At 41.3% G+C, this 18,334-nt stretch overlaps 1 protein-coding gene across 3 annotated transcripts in view; it reads left to right on the top strand.

Moving 5' to 3' along the window:
* ADAM11 (ADAM metallopeptidase domain 11) overlaps window positions 1-17,977 on the top strand; it is an 85,348-nt gene extending 67,371 nt beyond the window's left edge. Inside the window, exons 21-26 of one of the 3 annotated variants that reach the window (XM_063300519.1) lie at window positions 2,829-2,928; window positions 3,090-3,209; window positions 3,563-3,731; window positions 4,304-4,418; window positions 4,969-5,059; window positions 17,398-17,977. In XM_063300519.1, the coding sequence (XP_063156589.1) occupies window positions 2,829-2,928; window positions 3,090-3,209; window positions 3,563-3,731; window positions 4,304-4,418; window positions 4,969-5,059; window positions 17,398-17,416 (614 nt within the window). In that variant the 3' untranslated portion in view covers window positions 17,417-17,977. Of the gene's footprint in view, window positions 1-2,828; window positions 2,929-3,089; window positions 3,210-3,562; window positions 3,732-4,303; window positions 4,419-4,968; window positions 5,060-8,168; window positions 8,865-17,394 lie in introns of those variants that run through there. The other 2 variants (XM_063300518.1, XM_063300517.1) reach the window with 2 other exon arrangements.
* The last annotated feature ends 357 nt before the right edge of the window (window positions 17,978-18,334 follow it).

Here is an 18,334-nt window from a genome sequence, read left to right as displayed (position 1 = left end):
GAGATTAATCTGGCAAGAAAAATCAGTAATCACTACACTGTTTTCAAAGTGCTCACAGACTCATCATTTTATTATCTGTTCTAGACTCTTCTCATGTGTCAGTGTCAGAGTGACTTTTAGGTAATCCTTTTCCTCCTCCTTGAAGAGAGCATAATATGGCCTCTTCCAGCCATGGGACACTTCATCTGTCCTCCAAGATCTGTCAGAGATAATGGATTGGCCAGACCCTCAGCAAGTCCCTTTAATACTCTGGGATGCAGTCTGGCCCTGGAGATTTAATGCAAAGGAAGCAGATAGTGCCTGACTGGGCTTCCACTGATCTCAGGCTTCAGTCCTGCCCCTTCGTTCTGCTCTTCACAATTTCCTGAGGAAAAACATATCCTCTTGTTGGAGAAGATGGAGACAAAGGAGGAGGTGTACAGTTCTGCCTTCTGTTAGCATTTTGCCAGTTTCACTGAGCAGCTGGTCTACTGATTCTTTTCTCTTATCTCTAAAGAAACACTTTTTGGTCTTAGACTTCTTCATCCACCTCAGCATGTTCTTAGTTTTAGCTTTCTGACACGCTTTCTTCAGTTCCAGTCCACTTGTCTGCATAACTCTTTCCTTCTGAATGTGTCCTTTTTGTTTTCAGACAAGCTTTTCGTGCAGTTGCATGGGCTTCTGCTGCTGTCTTCTACTTTTTTTTTTCCATTGGAATTGTCTGCAGTTGTGCTTTTAGTACATCCTTTTTGGGAAACACCTATTCATTCTGTGCTTCTTTTTCCATTAACTTCTCCTACAGTGGAATTGTACTTATAATTTCTTTGAGTGTATTACAAGCCACTTTGATCTTTTGTATGTAGTGGTTACAAGGGAAGAGGCTGGTCTGAAAGATCCTGACTTTCCCACTGCCCAAACCAGAATAGCCCTGGAGGACAGTGTCCATGGGCTCTGGGTGTGCGCGTGTGCGTGCACCTACCTAAAGTGGCCAATAGGAGCTTGACTGATTCTGCACCCTAAGGATCACCTGGCTATGCCCATAAGAGAATGTTGGTGACGTGTGTCATTTTGTATATGTGGCCAAAAGAAAAAAAAGTGTCAGGAGAAGATGGAAAGCACAGCCTAAATACCAGAACAGGTAAGGAAGACTGAATGCTGCCTGGAATATGGGCTGGGGAACAGATGAAGGCAATGTCATGAGGACACAGCAATAAAAAGAGTTGCCAGAGCATGTTTGTATTGGAATTATATACAGGAGGGGAAAGGCTCTAACTCTTTCCTACCAGTTACTGAATGTTTCCTATTTGTTGTGGAAGTAATTCATAGAAAAAATTAAAGAAATAGTCCATGACTATATCACAGCTATATGCATGATGTTAATGGACTTAATTTGAAGTTAACAGCCTGGGTCCTTCAGTTTGGCTACTAACTGAAATTGGCACTGTTGTGCACTATTGCTCCATGCATAGAAATTTCCCAACTGAATTTTAATCTTAGAAGATCCTAGCCTTGCTCTTTACCTGCTGCCAGGGATACCCACCATCACCTTTGCTTGTTTCAACTTTTGCCACCCATTTTAACCACAAGCAGAAACTAAATGCATCAGCCAAAGATAGCCAAGGAGACAAATGTTTCTGAATTTGTGTGTATTTACCATATTTATTTAATATCATGTATGCATGTTCTGCTTTATAGGAAACTAGAAGGGGTTTCTATCCCAGAAATATTCTAATTTAAAACACACATGCATACACAGGGAAAAGTCTGGATAATGCAGGGGAAGAATATGTGATTATTTCAGTGACATTTACCCTGGCTTGTTAAGGCTTCTTCCAGAATCTAATAACTTCCAGATGAGCTGGATACCAATTCCTACCATTTTATCAGGAGAGGATAGGAACTGAGTTTTGATATATCTGGAGAGTCTCAGATTATGACAAATTTAGTAAAATGTAGCAATTAGAGGATGATTCTGGAAATGTTGAAGACAGGTTTAAACAGAAGAGGATACATACCATGAACACATAAAAAGAAAAAGAGAAGAAGAAAAAGATGGAAAAAAGACAAAACAAAAACCACCATCATCAGCACCAATCCTTAGGGGTTGGTAGATAATCTGCCTTATTATCCAGCCAATGAATTAGCCATCTCGAAGCCAGATTTAATTGGCTCATGACTCCAGACAATCCAGTCTCTTCTTCTGGCTGTAGCAAATGATGATGTCCTCATAATGCAAATCAGGAGAGATAGATGGGAACCTGATTTGGCACCATAAAAGTATTGTTTATCCATTATTTATTGAGGCAATTTTTACTCAGTCCTTCAGACTGAAAAGCAAGACAGTCATTGTTTTCATCTTAGATAACCAAATGAAGCTTCATAAAATATTCCAAGCAAGGAATCTGGCCTTTCAATTCTGAAAGTTTACCCTTTCAAATATTAAAATAAAACCCCACAGCCCAGGCTTGCACATGACATATCTGAACATTCTGAGTTTTTTTCTTGGCATCGTTTTCACACCTCCCTTTCTTAGGATAGAAACCATTTATTTGAAAACATGTTAATGTTTTGAAAATCTTAAGCACTTTGGGGATTGGTCAAAAATTATATATCAAAAAGCTAGGTCAGTAGAAGACTTCCAGATATATTGTAAAGATATTATGTAATTAACAGAGTTCCTTCCCAAGCCTCTCCAGGCACCAGCATCACTTGCTGATCTAGTGATAGAATTTATCCTCTTTATTGTCAAATATATAATGTTGTACAGTATTTAATATGTGGAATCCATGTGTATTATCTCCTTTGGCTTGTTCTCACTCTCTTTCTCACTTTCCTTCCTGAAAATCAAGCTTCAGCTGAAAGGTTTTGCTACGAGAAGCTCAATGTTGAAGGCACTGAGCGAGGGAACTGTGGGCATGAGGGGAACCACTGGGTGCCCTGTATCAAGCAGTGAGTAATCTGAGATTTCTCCCTTTTCCGTAATATCCTTTCCCATAGTGTACTGAATCAAATCACACAGGGAAGTCAATCCAATGCCACAACCAATACGCTGAGGCAGAACCCAGTCTTCTTAAAAGTATGTTATGATTCTCTCCTCCCATTCCAATTAGGGATGTGTTGTGTGGATATCTTCTCTGTGCCAATGCAACAGGATCCCCACGTATTGGTGAACTACTTGGTGAAATCACAACAATGACATTCTACCACCAGAAGCGATATATTGACTGCCGGTAAGTGGACGGCCTTGCGCTCTAAGTCCCACCTTCTTTATTCATGCCAACTTGCTGAAGAATTGGAGAGATAACAAGAGGAAAGTCCCAGCCTGAAGATTCATCCCCTCCCACAATAGAATAAATTTCCAAATAGTTTTTGCGAATGTCTGTCTGCCAGCCACAATCCTGAAGGCACAGAATTGCAGATTCCTTAGCGATTATGAAATATAATGAAGGAGTTATTTAAAAAAGTGACTGTTGTCTTTTCTTCCTCAAACCTTTCTCCACTGTCAGCATGAACAAAGAGATTTTAATGGAGTCATGAAATATTCCTATCACTCAGTGGAGTTTTTTTTCCCTCTGTCTCCTAGGGGTGGCCACGTGCAACTGGTGGATGGCACAGATCTGAGCTACGTAGAAGACGGGACACCCTGTGGGCCCAATATGCTGTGTCTTGATCACAAATGCCTTCCTTTGTCTGCCTTTAACTTCAGTATCTGCCCAGGCAGCTGGGGTGGCCAGATCTGCTTTGACCATGGGGTAAAACTTAAAAATGAAATAAAGTCATGTTTGTGTTTCCATTAAATAATAATGCAAAAAAATGTAGCATTTGGCAACTATCATGCCAAGTATGATCTGCACAAATGCCAGTATTGTGCCATCTACATTCATTTCCTTGGCTTTATTTCCTTGTGGACTAAATATTGATAAGGGAGAGCAATCTTTAAGCTCAGAATAGGAATACGTCTTTCTTAAGGCATTCCTGAAGTTGGCAAGTAATTATGGGTTATAGAAAAAGTCCATCATGATTCAGTAAGTACATGTTATTAACACGATCTACATACAGTATAATGGGATGCCAAAATAAAAAAAATGATGGTTGCATTGAGAAATGAGTCATTCTTCAGCATTATTAAAGAATACAAAATTGTTATTTTGGTTTATTATAGCCATTTCTACTTTTATCTTGGAATTTTATTTTTGTCATCTCATTTTGTAATGGGACCCATTGGAGAAAGAAACATAGCTCGAGTGAACATTTACAGGTTTCTGGAAAAAGATCATGGGGATGTGTTTGGGGAACACCACAAAAAGCTCTTGCCTAATTACAGGTCTGCAGCAATGAGGGCCAATGCATCTGCTATTCAGACTGGACAGGAAAAGACTGCAGTGTCTATGATCCTATCCCAGAGCCTAAACCAACTGGGGAAACAGAAAAATACAAAGGTAAGTTTGTGGGAAGACACTACTGTGAAGATAGCCAGAACACTCAACTAATTAAATCAGGAATGAAAAAAGGATTTTTTCAGAAATCTTATTCTATCTGAAGGCCCTTTGTCCACTCTAAGTTTGGGTCAACTCTCTGATGCCCTTTATCAGTTCTGGTAATTCCTGATACATCTGAGAAAGGGAGTGAGGAATACAAGAATCTTGCAGGACTGGGGGAACCTGAAAATATATATTGCAAGATGAGTTTGAAGTGGCAGTCTCCTGTTTTGAACATACCAGCCTTCTTTTCTCCCTTTGTTACTTCTTAGAAACTGTTCTAATATTCTCCTGCTCCAGCTATTTAAAAACAATTCCTATTTCTGATTGCCAGCCTAAAGGAGAAGTTTAATGCTGTGTGTTCCCACTGTAATTCTTAAGGTGGATTTGATTCTGTCTTACTAAATTAGGCTATTCCCCATTGTAAAGCTAGGTTCTGCCCACTGTGTTGTATATCAAGAACACACATCATTGTAACACAGTTCATTTTTTGTCCCCTCTTTCTCCACAGGTCCCAGTGGTACCAACATCATTATTGGCTCCATTGCTGGAGCCATCTTGGTGGCTGCTATTGTACTTGGTGGCACCGGATGGGGATTTAAGTAAGCAGCGTCAATATGCACATGCTGTGCCTCCCAAATCGCTGAGCCCTTGTGCTATATTGCCTGGAGGGCTTTATCTCTCTTGCATGTATTCCAGGTGCCTTTTGCAGTGACACCTGCACTCAATTCTGGGGAAAGGGGAATTGAGCCAAGATATAGCCCATCGGTCCCCAAATTTAGTTCGGGCTGAAGGGAAGGATCCTCTTCAGGGTGGAGTCATACAAGCTTAGTTTCCTACTGAAGGTGTCATGCAACAAACAAGGTATTTGCAGGCTTGTTTCCGTGCTGCAGAACCATCTCGTGATAGTGCAGGGAAACATGGGTATTCTTGAGCTTACTATATGGTGCGGTCTGACTACATGTCTAGCCTGGAAACAGGGAGCAGGCTTGGCTAATGGACTGAGTCTCTGCAGCCAGTTCGTCTTTACTGCATCTTAGTTGGAGTTGGCATTAATTGAGAATTTAGTTAAGATTTTCTTCCCCTCAGGGAGTGTGATCCTTCTATAGAATCACAGGAAGTAACCATCAGTGGACAGAGAGGGGTGGCAAAGGAATGTGTATGCATGATGTGCTTCTCACCATGCAAACAGGATGCTTGTCAGTAGTCTGAATCCACCCCAGGGAAATAAGGATTAGCTGCTGTAGGAAAATGTGACAAGTTGAGCTGCAGGTCTGGAAAAGATGGAGGGAGGCAAAAGATTTGCAGAATTTTGGAGACACCTACCCAAGTGTAGCTACTTTAGTTGCATTTCCAGGCTCATCATAGTCCTATTTTTAAACTCACTTGTGAGGTTTACTCTTTATTCCAACCTACTTTGCATGGTGCATGATACACAGCCTAAAGACACCCTCTTGTGGTGAGAGTCAGTATTTAACATATCTGAGGATGGAGGTGGGGAAAATGCAAAAATGGCATTTGCTTAAATGTGGTAAATTCCAATTCTTGTCTCAAGTAGTTATATTGGAACAAAGAGTTCAGAAGTATGATATGTTAAATTGCATTGTACAGTGTTTTGCCTTTGGTAAAAAGAATATATGATGAGTTTTAGGATGCTTCCTAATGGGATTAGAGAGAGCAACGGGAAACTCAACTGGAAGTATTTCATGGAGATCTACTCCTAGTTGCAGGAATTGGGAAGTATTTCATGGAGATCTACTCCTAATTGCAGGGATTGGCTGGTACTGTTGCAGCTTTGTCATACAATTTCTTGCCCTTCTAAGATGGCGTTGCTAGCTTGGCTGGTCCTGCAACAGCTAAAGCAGGATTTGTCCTTCTTTCTCTCAGCTCGAAGGTGTGATTGAGAAGTAATAGCCGGAAGGGGACTACAAAGTGCTCTCATTACTTCCCTCCCCTGTTTTCCTAGACATGAATGCTGCTTGTTTATGAAAGCTCAGCCAGAACCTTTTCTATTCTTGTCATATGTATAACTGACGTTGCTTTGAATTGGGCCACACGTGTCCCCTTTCCAACCATCAGTTCAATGAATGGACTGGCTTCAGTCTCAGCTATGTGATTTGGTTGCAGAATCACTATATGGGAGAAGAGGTCCAAGGACCCTGTGTTTTTTGTCTTGGGCAAAAGTGCCATTTGGTTTTTGGTTCATGTAGTTTAGCTAACCATGTGTTTCCTTAGTGAGGAGAAGAACTACTTGGCAGGAGAAGCTATTCAGCCAGGGAGAGAGAAGCAGGGCAACCTTTAGGTGGGACAGAAATGAGGGGAGCTGCAGACCAGGTGGGGGCAGAGGACTAGTTGCAGAGCAACTGTTCCTCTCTGATCCACACCAGGCTTCCTTTTATGTTTTGCATGGATTGCCACTTGCATGAATGAAGGAGTGCCTGATATGAGATTGCATGAAACAAATACTGGTGGTGATGGGGACATTGGCATGGAGGTGGGGAACAAAAGTCCTTAAATACATATTCCATCCCCCAAAGCAGCCTTCTAAAACCCACTCCTGGACTACAGTTCCACCATTCTCAGCCTACTGGTAGGAGGTGATATGACTTGTCGTCCAATATATCTAGGGCATAAGAAGTAGGGAAAGCTGCTTTAGGGTACTCTGCTTCTAACAAAAGCTTGGGGTACCAGCATCTCTGACATCCTACAAGGTTAACTGTATCCCACTCAGACCCCCGCCCCCAAAGATCTCCTCCTCCCCTGCAGAGTTTATTGCTGGTATGACATGTTGTATGGGTTGGTCTGTTTGTACTATTGCACTGGGGGGGTGGGGGGGAGGGAAGGTATGAATTTAGCTGCACCACTATTTGGGAGGCCGGAAGGAAGGAGACGCTTGAGGAATGAAGATGAGGAAAGCACCTTCAGTTTGTAGCAAGTACAGATAATCACTTTGTTTTTTTAGGTCTGCAACAGCTCTGGAATCACAAACCAATTTGGGTCTTACTTTTCTTGCTTCCTCAGTCACATAAGCCCCAGGCATTTGGAATGTTGTTTTGGTTGCAAAATTTGAATTCTTTTGTCATTAGTTTGTTTTCACCATCTGTTGGGAAAGGTGACGGCACTGCTTGAATCATGGGCTGAGGGTGATACAAGGGATGAAAAAGGTGGCAGAGGGAACTTAATGGAGGAATAAGGAGAATGGAGAACCTCTGCCCTGCAGGAAATCCCTTTTCCCTAACTCACTGGCAGCTTCTACTACATTCCCTCTAGTTCTGTATGTGATATTCTTGGTGTATAATTACAAGTAAGCTTGCTTTCAAACAAACAGAGAGACAAAACTTCCACGTAGTGTTTCCAGTAGAAATGAGGCTGACGCTGACTAGGAACTTGTGGCCCACTTGCCTTGGAGAATGTGCTGCAGGGGAGAGTGAAATGAAGGTGCTCCTCTTTGCAATATTTCCAACCTCCCTTTAAGTTCTGACAGGAGCTACATGATCTAATGGAGTTCTCCAAGGATGATGGTAATTGGATCTCTGCACAAAAGTTGTCCTGGATGGTAAGAAGAAACTGCATGTTAGGCTAGCTTGCATTACCAACCGTAGCATGTGGCACGAAGACTGGAGGCAGTCAGGCCAAGATGTACCCGGCTGAAGTTATCTGCTAACTCCTCCTCCCCCTTTCTCTTTCCTTTTCTCTCTTCGGCTTGCAAAGGAACATTCGCAGAGGAAGGTACGACCCAGCTCAGCAGAGCATGTAGCACCTCCCCTGAGCATCATCCCTCCTTCACCTGCCACCTTCATCCCATCCTCTGCACCGGCTTCTCCCTGCTCTTGCTGCTTGCAATGGTCACTGGGGCGGCAGGGCCAGAGCTCTCGTGGAGGCCAGTCTCAGCAACGAGAATCTCGTCTGTGCCATCACTTCTCTCCATGCATCCATCACTGCCAGCCTCATTCTCCATTTATTCAGCTGCTGTTGTGGGCAGAGGGGATGTCTAGTGAATAAGCAAATGGCAGCAGGTGTTTTTTTTCCAACCATCTGATGAGCTACTAGTTCTGCTCTCATTCACTGGATGATAGGGGTAGGGATTAATCTTTCTCCAATTTAAGGCCCAAATAGCCATCCTTTATTTGTTAATATGGTAAAGTCAACACAGGATTTTACTATATCACTTTCACTGTGGGGCTCTTATTTTTTAAGTCCTTTCACAGAGGGAAAGACAGTTTGCAGTGAACTGTGTTGATTCTGAGATGCAAAAGATCTCAACATATCTCTGCAGGGACCTCTCCACCTGCACATGTACTCATACATGTGCAATATACACGTATTGCCAAGGAGAGGCTATGTCTTCATTTGATCCACGCACATTCTGTTATAGAAGAGGGTAGGTACACTGCTGAATAATATGCATCAAGCTATATTATAAAGCAGCCTTCCAAAACCTGAAGACTTCAGGGGTGTTTTGATTGTAACTCTTAGAATTCCCAGCCAGCTGTGGGAGGCATAGTTCAAAGACATCTGGAGGTCACCAGGTTGGGGAAGCCTGAGACAGTTGTTGCAGTCCTGGGGTATAGCCAGTGCTCCCAGGAATCTTAAATGAAACTTATACTGCTCCTAAGCAGAAATGTACGCCCAAGTCTTAAAGGTGTGGTATAATTGCTGAACCTTCCTGAAGTACATACATAGATATTATGTTTACTCACATATCCTGTGTCCTCTTAGATTCCCAAAATATATGTTTGTGTGGTGGTATTTAGAAACTAGGGGCTTGTTCCCTCCCCATCACCAATGAGAAGTTTTGTTTGAATCAGGCTGAAACTATATATGCTGCTCATTTGCAATTTTGAATGGGAAAGTGGCCAGCAGGGAAAGGAGTAAGCAGCATAATTAATTCTGTTGTTAAGAAAATAACAACAACAATAAAGAGCCTTTTGCATAGTTTTAATCTGAGTTCTGTAGAATAGAAAAGCCCATTTAACAATTGCATGAGACAAGTAGGGTAGGGGCTACTTGTTTTGATTTATGTTCACTGGCTGCAGTTCACCCTTGTGGGGTCCTTATGAGGTGAGGACCAAAATATTCATATTCTTCGTGTGAAAACAATGCACATGCAAAACTAGTTAGAAGGAGAACAACATCACATGAATCATAAGAAGAGTGACTAGAACCATTCTGATGTGTTACTTTCCTATCTACATGTAGGGTGATTATACCTTTATCATGTACGTTAATAAATGAAGATCTTGTATCTTGCCACTTAGGACGATTCCCCTTTCTGAAGTTCAGGGCCTCATGTGAAACCTGGGGAAGAATGTCTGCCCCCGGTATATGCTATGAGACGCACACCCATGCTTTTCTGCTGCTGTCCGTGCATTATGCATTAGTTTCATTAATGTGATTTGGTTGCTTCCTTGGCATTGTTCCCATTTCATGGTGTCATTCTTCCTTGAACGTTTAAAAGAGCCAGAGTATTGGGGATGGCAGTAGAGATTGTCCTCTACATTTAACTGTTTTAAACGCTAGATACTTATATAATTAAATGGCTTTTTTTACTGACATGCTAATGAGTTAGTTTTCTGGAGGAGAAAACATCTAAAATCCACTTCCTTTTTAGATTGGGGTAATATGACTTCTGTTTCCATTGCTAGTCATGGAACATATCATACACTAGTATGATAGTCCTTTCAGCATGGACTAAATCTTCACAACATAATAAACATATTCATATATTACAGGTAGATCCTCCAGGTTTTTTTTCAGCATTTCTTTTTAAAGAACCTGTAGTCATATTGCATATGTTTGAACTTTTTCCAACTACGCTATTTACATACAATATGTATTAAAAACATTCAGATGTTTTAAATAACAATTTTGTGTTGGAAAGGATTGAACATCACTTTATCCCTCTCATTCCTTTTTTAAATTAAGTTTTCAATCTATAAGTTCCTTCAACTGTTCCCAAGGTTTATTTCAAATGTTCGTTCTATAATTGATACTTCTAGTAAGTCAAAATTCATTCTTCTGCAAAATAGTAGTGAGGTCCAGTTCTGAAGAGATTTATGCCAGTTATATTGGGAGATACAGAATCAATAAATAAAAATTTGGAACAAAGACTTGGATAATTTTTTAACAGATGTATTTGAATTTTCATTTCAGAAGGTTTTCTTAAAGCTGCATAAACCAATTTATTTCTAAATTTATCACCAGTGATAATTGGCTGGTAGAGTACCAGCTTAGTAATGTCTATGGAACAAAATAATAATAATGAAAAAAGTGGTGACCTTAAGCCTAGTGCTTTGTATCCTGGGAAATATTTGGATTTTTTGCAAGCAAATTTGAGTTAGAAAAAAACCCCATTGAATATTTCTATATTATTTACAACACACAGTAGCTTGTTAATAATTCTGTATTAAATGAGCAAGTAACTTGGGGCAAATTTGGTTTCGTTTTTCTGACAAGGCTGCACTCAAACAGTGAAGGACCTGATATAACAATGAGAAGGGCTAAGAAAAAAGAAAATAAAAATCGGGATAAAACCACAGACACATACTCCACTTGAAAAGGAATTACACTGATTAAAATCCCAAAAGAAAATGGTGCCAGGCCAAATTCCGGCAAGCAAAAGCTGCTAAAATTTAATGGTGCAGTTTTGTGGTTAAGCAATGGACATTCGACTGAAAAGAGTTGAGAACAGGTTACTACCCAGTCCTCAATTAAAAAACAAAACCCAAAAGTCCTAAGGTTCATGGGGCTTCCTCTACACTGTGTTTATGTTTGCAGTTTTACAGTTACTAGAAGCTTAAAATTTTGAAATGGCTGCAATATGTGTAGCCTAATACCTGTGGTAGGAAGAGGAAGCATGTATGTTCTTTCAAAATGTAAAACATGCATAGTCTGTTTTTCTCCTGTGCTGGAAAAATTGTAGGTTAGCTATCACTTACCACATTAGTATTAATAATAAAACGCTATTTTTGCTGGGCCCGGGTTGCTATAAAGGAGTGGCACACTTCTGAGAACGACCAAGCATCTAATGATGCCATGCGAATGCTCCAGCAGCACCACTCTTCATTATCTACAGCAGTGTTTCTCAACCTTGGCAACCTTAAGATGTGTGGACTTCAATTCCCAGAATTCCCCAGCCAGCACACATTTTAAAGTTGTCAAGGTTAAGAAACACTGATCTATAGCACCCATTCCATGTTTTGCCTCTTCCAGATTTAGTGAGCTCACAAGTGCCTTGCGAGAGAATGGGGAAGGGGTATTCATCTGGCTCTTTTAACCAGACTAGGGAATCATCCCAACAGCCCCATCCCCCCCATCTTGCATTCCTCTTAGTGCTCTGACCTTAAACAACCCCCTTGCTTCTGTGTTACAGGTCTGGAGGGGCTTAGCCCCAAGTCATAACTTGATCTTTGTGCTTCTGGGTCAGTATTCTCACCATAGGGTGGAAAAGAAGGTAACTGCACCTTCTTCCTTGTCCTTTTCCTGGCCAGCAAATAACCAACGCCCTAATCTACCAAGTCTTCCACTGCTTCCTGGATAGACAAGGGCAGGAATGAAGCCCTCCTTTGAAGGGGTACCACATTGCTCTGCTTCACACTATGGGAACAGATCTTCATGAAGGACCTGCGGCTCTTTTAAAACTTGCCAGCTGACCTTTTCATCTCCTTGCAACATTGTCTGGGGAAAAAAGAGCCAAAAAAGCAGCATTACTTCTACCTGTGCAGGTCTACATATGTGTACCATGTTGGATCCACCAAAATACTACATACAGCTCAGGGGTATAACAACACTTCAACTTCTGGAAGATGCCATTCAGAAGACATACTGCCTGTCCCTTCCCACGAAGTGGTTGGAGCATAACCGGACATTTGGGATGTGTTTGGATTCTGCTGAAAATTTTGCTATGGTTCCAAGTCAGGGAATTGCACATTCATGGCTAATGCTTATAAAATTACTGGGAGTGAAGAAATGACATGTATTCATCAACTAGATTCATCCCCTTTGTTTCCATATTTTTGTTCCTAAAAGTTTGCAAGATAAGTTGTTCTCTCATGCTGACTGCACGAGGCTAAATGCCAGAGCATGCCATCCTAGATTTAAGGGAAAGGAACGAAGCCATGATGATAGTAATACATGCTGAGGTAGTGTTCTAAATGGACCAATTCTATTACCTCTGCCCACCCCAACAGGTTACGTTTTCTGTTTTGAATGCTATTGCTAATAATGGCACAGTGGCAAACCAGTGTAGGAATAGTGACAGTTCATAACAAATTGGGGGGGGGGATCTAATATCAGAACCTCCAAAAGTTCAATAAGTCTATCAGACTCTTGCTGCCAGAAGTGAGGGTGGAAACTTTTGATTTATTTATTGTTGGTCTATTCCACCTCGCTCCCCATTTTATTTTTTTCATTTTAAACAACATTCTTTTTTATCAGCACGAATGGGGAGGAATTATGCCAGCATGAGTTCAGAAACTGGAATTAGGATTTCCTTTTGAAAGGGAATCCATGGATAAATTTGACCTTGCTTTTTTTTTTGTAGAGATTTGAAAAAGCCATTATATAAAGCTGCGTGTTCTTTATGTAGCAGGAACACAATATACCATCCTTAGAAGTGGGATGACTGGTCAACCACAAGCCAATCACTCATAAAATTGTGCATGTTTTTAAAGAGGAGCCTTCTTCTCAGACACACACACACACATGTGCACACACATGGAACCCTATTCTCTACCCCTCAGGCATACTAGGAAATTTCCATAGTTGAGGAAGCAGCTCCTAAATTTATCTTCAGTGTTTCAGAACAATGTAGATGTAAATAGGAATTTATTGTTGTTTTTTGTTTATTCGTTCAGTCGCTTCCACTGCCTTTTTTCTATGCTGAACCAAACAGATGAAATAATTCAGGGAGTGATATAAGAAGAAGGGGTAATATCAATGGCTAAATTTAAAAAGGGGGGGGATCCTGTCCCCCACATCACATGTGCTTGGGCATATTTTCTAAGTTAAGTGTTGTGTGTGACGGGATAGAATTTTCTTCAGTAATGCTCCAATCTTTTCAGTAGTAAGGAAAACTGATAGGAGGCCATACCTCAATGGCAGAACAGGGCTTTGCTGGCAGGCATCTTGTTTTAAAGGGTTTGAGGGCCAAGGAAAACCAGATGCAAGGTAAGAATTACATATAACAATTATGTATAATAATAACAGAGAACCAGCTCATCTCAAAAGGTGCTAAATCTTTTTCAGTAAAGATTTTAAACCAAAACCTTGATTTCCCCTCTGGGGATGAACAACAGCAGATCTACACTGGCAGAGGATAGGATAGGATTCTTTCATCTCTTTGAGTCAAAAACAGATGCAGAATGAACTTTTCTCCCTGAATGAAGGCTACCCCACCATCACCACTGAAAGTTGTCATCGGCCTCATCAAGGAGATAATGTCTGAGTGACACAATTTTTCCCCGAAAGCTGCGGGGAAGTTCCCAGCAAGCAAATTCTATAGAAGAGAGAGTTACGTATCCACTTGGCTATACACAGTAAGCTGGATTAAACTCAGCATGTTTAACTTCAGCTTTAAACAATGGTAAGAATTACAAATCAAGAGAGCCCTGGTCAACTGTCACATCTACTTTGACCCTCAGCACGTCTAAAAACAACTATGACCTGGATTCTGCCAGGAACTTTCCCTCCAGGCGCACTTCTAGGTGAAATAGCTTCTTGAACTACACATTGATGCTTTTTTTGGTGCCTCTTAAAAATGTTATGTTCAAAGTGGCTGCTTGGTTGACTGTGTTCCCTGCCTCCCAGTAGGATTTCCTTGGGAAACCCAAAAGGATTTCCACCTTCAATGAGGCCTGTCAATTGTCTCCTTGAGTTTGTCTTCTTCCAGTGAAGAAGCATGTCCAGGTTGATAATTCAAACAGTAACACAAGAGTGGAGATTCTTTGAAAATGCCCTCCCCCACTTTAAATTTCTCAGTTGGTTTTGACGTTGCAATAAAGTGGGCCTCGGCTCTCAGAAGATTGGGAAAATGCCTTAAAGCTTTCCCAACTTACAACATTTTTAGACGTAGATTCAGAACTGCTCACAGAGTGAATTGATAACCTCTTGGAGATCAATCAACATTGTCATGACCACTGTGCTTGATCCCAGATGCTTCCTGATGAAAGTTTGAGCAAGCTACCATTTGCAAGCATTGAGCTTCCCTGCAAATGTGGACTGGAACATTATCTAGCATTGGGTAATGCTCCAATCCACTTCTGCAGGGAAATTCACCGCAAGCTTCTCATTTGGCAGATTCCCTAACCCAGTGTTTCTCAACCTTGGCAACTTTAAGATGTGTGGACTTCAACTCCCAGAATTCCCCAATCAGCCATGCTGGCTGGGGAATTCTGGGAGTTGAAGTCCACACATCTTAAAGTTGCCAAGATTGAGAAACACCGCCTTAACATGATGGTTTTATATGAGGACAGGCAGCCATTCCATTCCCCAGCCATGGCAAGATAAGAGGGCTGTCTCATGCCAGGGGCTATGCCAGATGAGAAACTTATAGTTTCTTTTCTTTTTGTGGGGGCAGGGAAAGGGATTGTGTTTGGGTGTGAAACTGAGGTCCTTCTTACTGATAGCAGATGAGTACCAACTGTCTAAAACAACTTGGCTTATCTGTTGGCCAGGAAGGCGTAGTGACTGGTTGACAATGGTCTTCTGTAAGCACTGCAAAGAACTGAAAATGCCAATAACATCATGTTCTGGTATCCTAAAATGTCAGAACTACTTGCTCAAGCCCAGTTTTATTTTACTTGTGAGATCATATTACCTGGACAACAGGATAGCTGGCTGTTGATATTAAGTGTCCTTAATATCTTCTAGATGTATGGGACTATAATTCCTTTCACCACAGGCATCTTGGGCAACCAGGAAAAGATAAGCACATCTGTGCAATGTAACACTTCTCCATGATCCCCCATTCATAAAACTAAAGAGGAAGTGGTAGGCTTAAATCTTCAGAGTGAAAATTACAGCCTTATTAAGAATAAATTAACAGCATGGCTAATAATCAGTTACGGAGGGTTCTCTGCAAACATCCCTCTCCAGGATTTGCAGATAAAGTGCCAAATGATTCATCTACCCATTCCCCCCCCCCACCCACAGCTTTTAAGTCTTCTGGCCCCACATGAAAGGAGGGTCTCAAACACACCTGGGCAGGAAAGCATAAACCATCTCTCTCCCATACTGCAACTGTTCTTCCCCCATTTCTAATCAAGGAAAGAAAATAAATGGAGAAGTAATGGCATGTTAACATGTAAGGTATAATATGTTGCTTTCCACTTGATAACAATAAAAAATGAAATTCTAGACTGGGCAGGGACTAGGATTGGGGGATTGAAGTCGCTCCTCAAAATCGTTATTTTCTCTATAAGAGAAACTTACAAGCCCCACACAAGTATCTGTATGGCTTTTGAGATGGGACAACTGGACGTTTTGGAGAGGAGGTACATTAGATTGGAGAAATATGGGAAAAGAAAGTGGATGTGTTTATTCAATGATACTTCCCAATTTGAATAAGAGCCCCATGAAAAATGTTGAACTTTCAAACAACCATTTCTTATGTTCTCAACTTACTTGATTCCAAAAGGAATTACCTTTTGTGTAGGAAGCTTATCTAATGCAGTGTTTCTCAACCTTGGCAACTTTCAGATGTGTAGACTTCAACTCCCAGAAGTCTGGGAGTTGAAATCCACACATCTGAAAGTTGCCAAGGCTGAGAAACTCTGATTTAATGTCTTGCCCATCAGGTTCTCCAAGGATGTTTCTAGACAGATTAGGCTTTTATTGTTCAATCATGCTGTTTCATTTATAGAATTATACCAAGCATCTTGACATTGTCATCATGAATTTTGGCCATCCCATGTCTCTTCCTCCTTTCCTTTCCTTTCCTTTCCTTTCCTTTCCTTTCCTTTCCTTTCCTTTCCTTTCCTTTCCTTTCTTTCCTTTCCCAGTGTACTGACAGTGCTAGGGGTCTTCCACATGGGACAAAAGTATCATTCAGTATTTGAAGAGGGTGATCTTTTTCCTAAAGGGGGTTGAGATTCCATAGTTCAAATCCTCAGTCTTGAGTATATGATACAAGGTTCAGTTGCTAAGAAATAAGGAATTGTATTTAGTAGTATATTCCTGCCAGCAAAATAGACATAATTTACCAGATTCCTATCTGAGAGTAGCTGCCTGTGCATTTCTGCAAACTGAAAGGTGATTGGAAACTCCTGTTCAATATGCAGAAGTTCAATTGGCATGATGCTGGATTTATTTGTTCATATCTAAAAGCTGACCATAGTGAGCAGAGTCTCTTGAACGTAGTTTTTAGACCAAAGAAAATTGCAATGTATTTCATTTCATGCTTTCTTACCCATTTCCCTGAACCGCTCTTTCTGTTCCCCCTTCTTTTTCTGTGAGCACCACAGTGTATTAAATGTACTGGGCAGGTAAGAACCAAACTGACAACACTGCAACCCTTCTTGCCCCCCTATTTTTGCTGCAAGTCTTTTCTTCCTCCCTCATCCTTGAGGTTACAGCTAGAGGAATGATTTGGGGATTTGTAGCTTTCTTTGGCTTCAGTGAGGACAGACAATTGGCAAACCGAAATTTGAAACAGGTAAGGTGATTTTCTTATGGCACCAGAGGTTGTTTATATCAGGAAAAATCAAGTTTTTACATTACCCAGAAAGTTTGGTCAGCTGGTGACTTTGGCCCCGTTTGAATGATGTAGCATAAGGGTGATAGTAGCTGCCTTTGTAGTGTGTGCACATGCTTCTGTGGATGCAACTGTATGCATGTGTTTGCGGTCAGTGTGAGTGAATGTGTGCACACTTCTGTGCTCTTGGTGCAATGGGCAACCGGAATCTTTTTTTGTTTGTTTTCTTTTTTAACATTCACACAGTAGCAAGGATCAAGGCTCCTAACGCTTCAAGGCAGAACAGTGAGGAAGAGTGAGGCAACATCGCAACAAAGAGCACAACTACAGAGGGAGCGTACATGCTCAAGTTGGACTCGGCCATCTCCTAGCACTCCAGCTTGTGGGCACCTAGAACTCCGAACGCTGTTGCTCATGGATTGTATATATAGGCTTTCTTCCCAGAGCCTTGTCTATGTATTGTAATGTGCCCAAAGACTAATTCAAATGCCGCTTCTGGGCATTCTTGTAGAAACACATTGTACTTTCATTGCACACGCTTCATGCTGAAGGCTGGGCAAGGGGGTTGCCAATCCAGGAACACTTCTCAGTCTTCCGTTTAGGCAAATGGCAACAGCTGAATGCTAGGCCTTCTTGTTTTGTGTTTCCTGCTACGCCACACACATACCTACCAATATTTGCTAGGATGAAAAGACTAATTTACATTTTCTCCTGAACCTGGAATCCTGGTCATCAGTACAACAAGGGCCAATATTTTAAAATTTGAATTCCTACAAAATTCTGTAAATCCGAATGTATACTCTAAGGAAAAAACAGTAAGATACATCCAACTGCCATATCTTAAGAATAAACAATAAAGATTTTTCTCCTTTATTCAGTACTTATTGTCATTGTCTTGCAACTGCTACCTTGCAAGGCATAAAATGTTTTATGCTACTCCACTGGTGAGTTGAAGTACTATCTTGTCATGTCCCCTGTTGCGATGTATACATACATCACAATGGGGAACATGCCTTTCCGGTGAAGGGGAGGGGGGAGGAAAGAATCAGTGCTAATCCCATAAGCACTGAAAGACAATACAGATAAAGGACAAAGGAGCCATACCTTTGCCCTGACCCGGGAAGCCATCATCCTATCTCCCTGACATCTCTGCATTACCACGGGGGACACACCTGCTCCGGACACA

Source organism: Candoia aspera, chromosome 4 (genome assembly GCF_035149785.1).
Source record: "Candoia aspera isolate rCanAsp1 chromosome 4, rCanAsp1.hap2, whole genome shotgun sequence".
Lineage (NCBI taxonomy): Eukaryota > Metazoa > Chordata > Lepidosauria > Squamata > Boidae > Candoia > Candoia aspera.
This window is presented reverse-complemented; position numbering and strand designations above follow the sequence as displayed.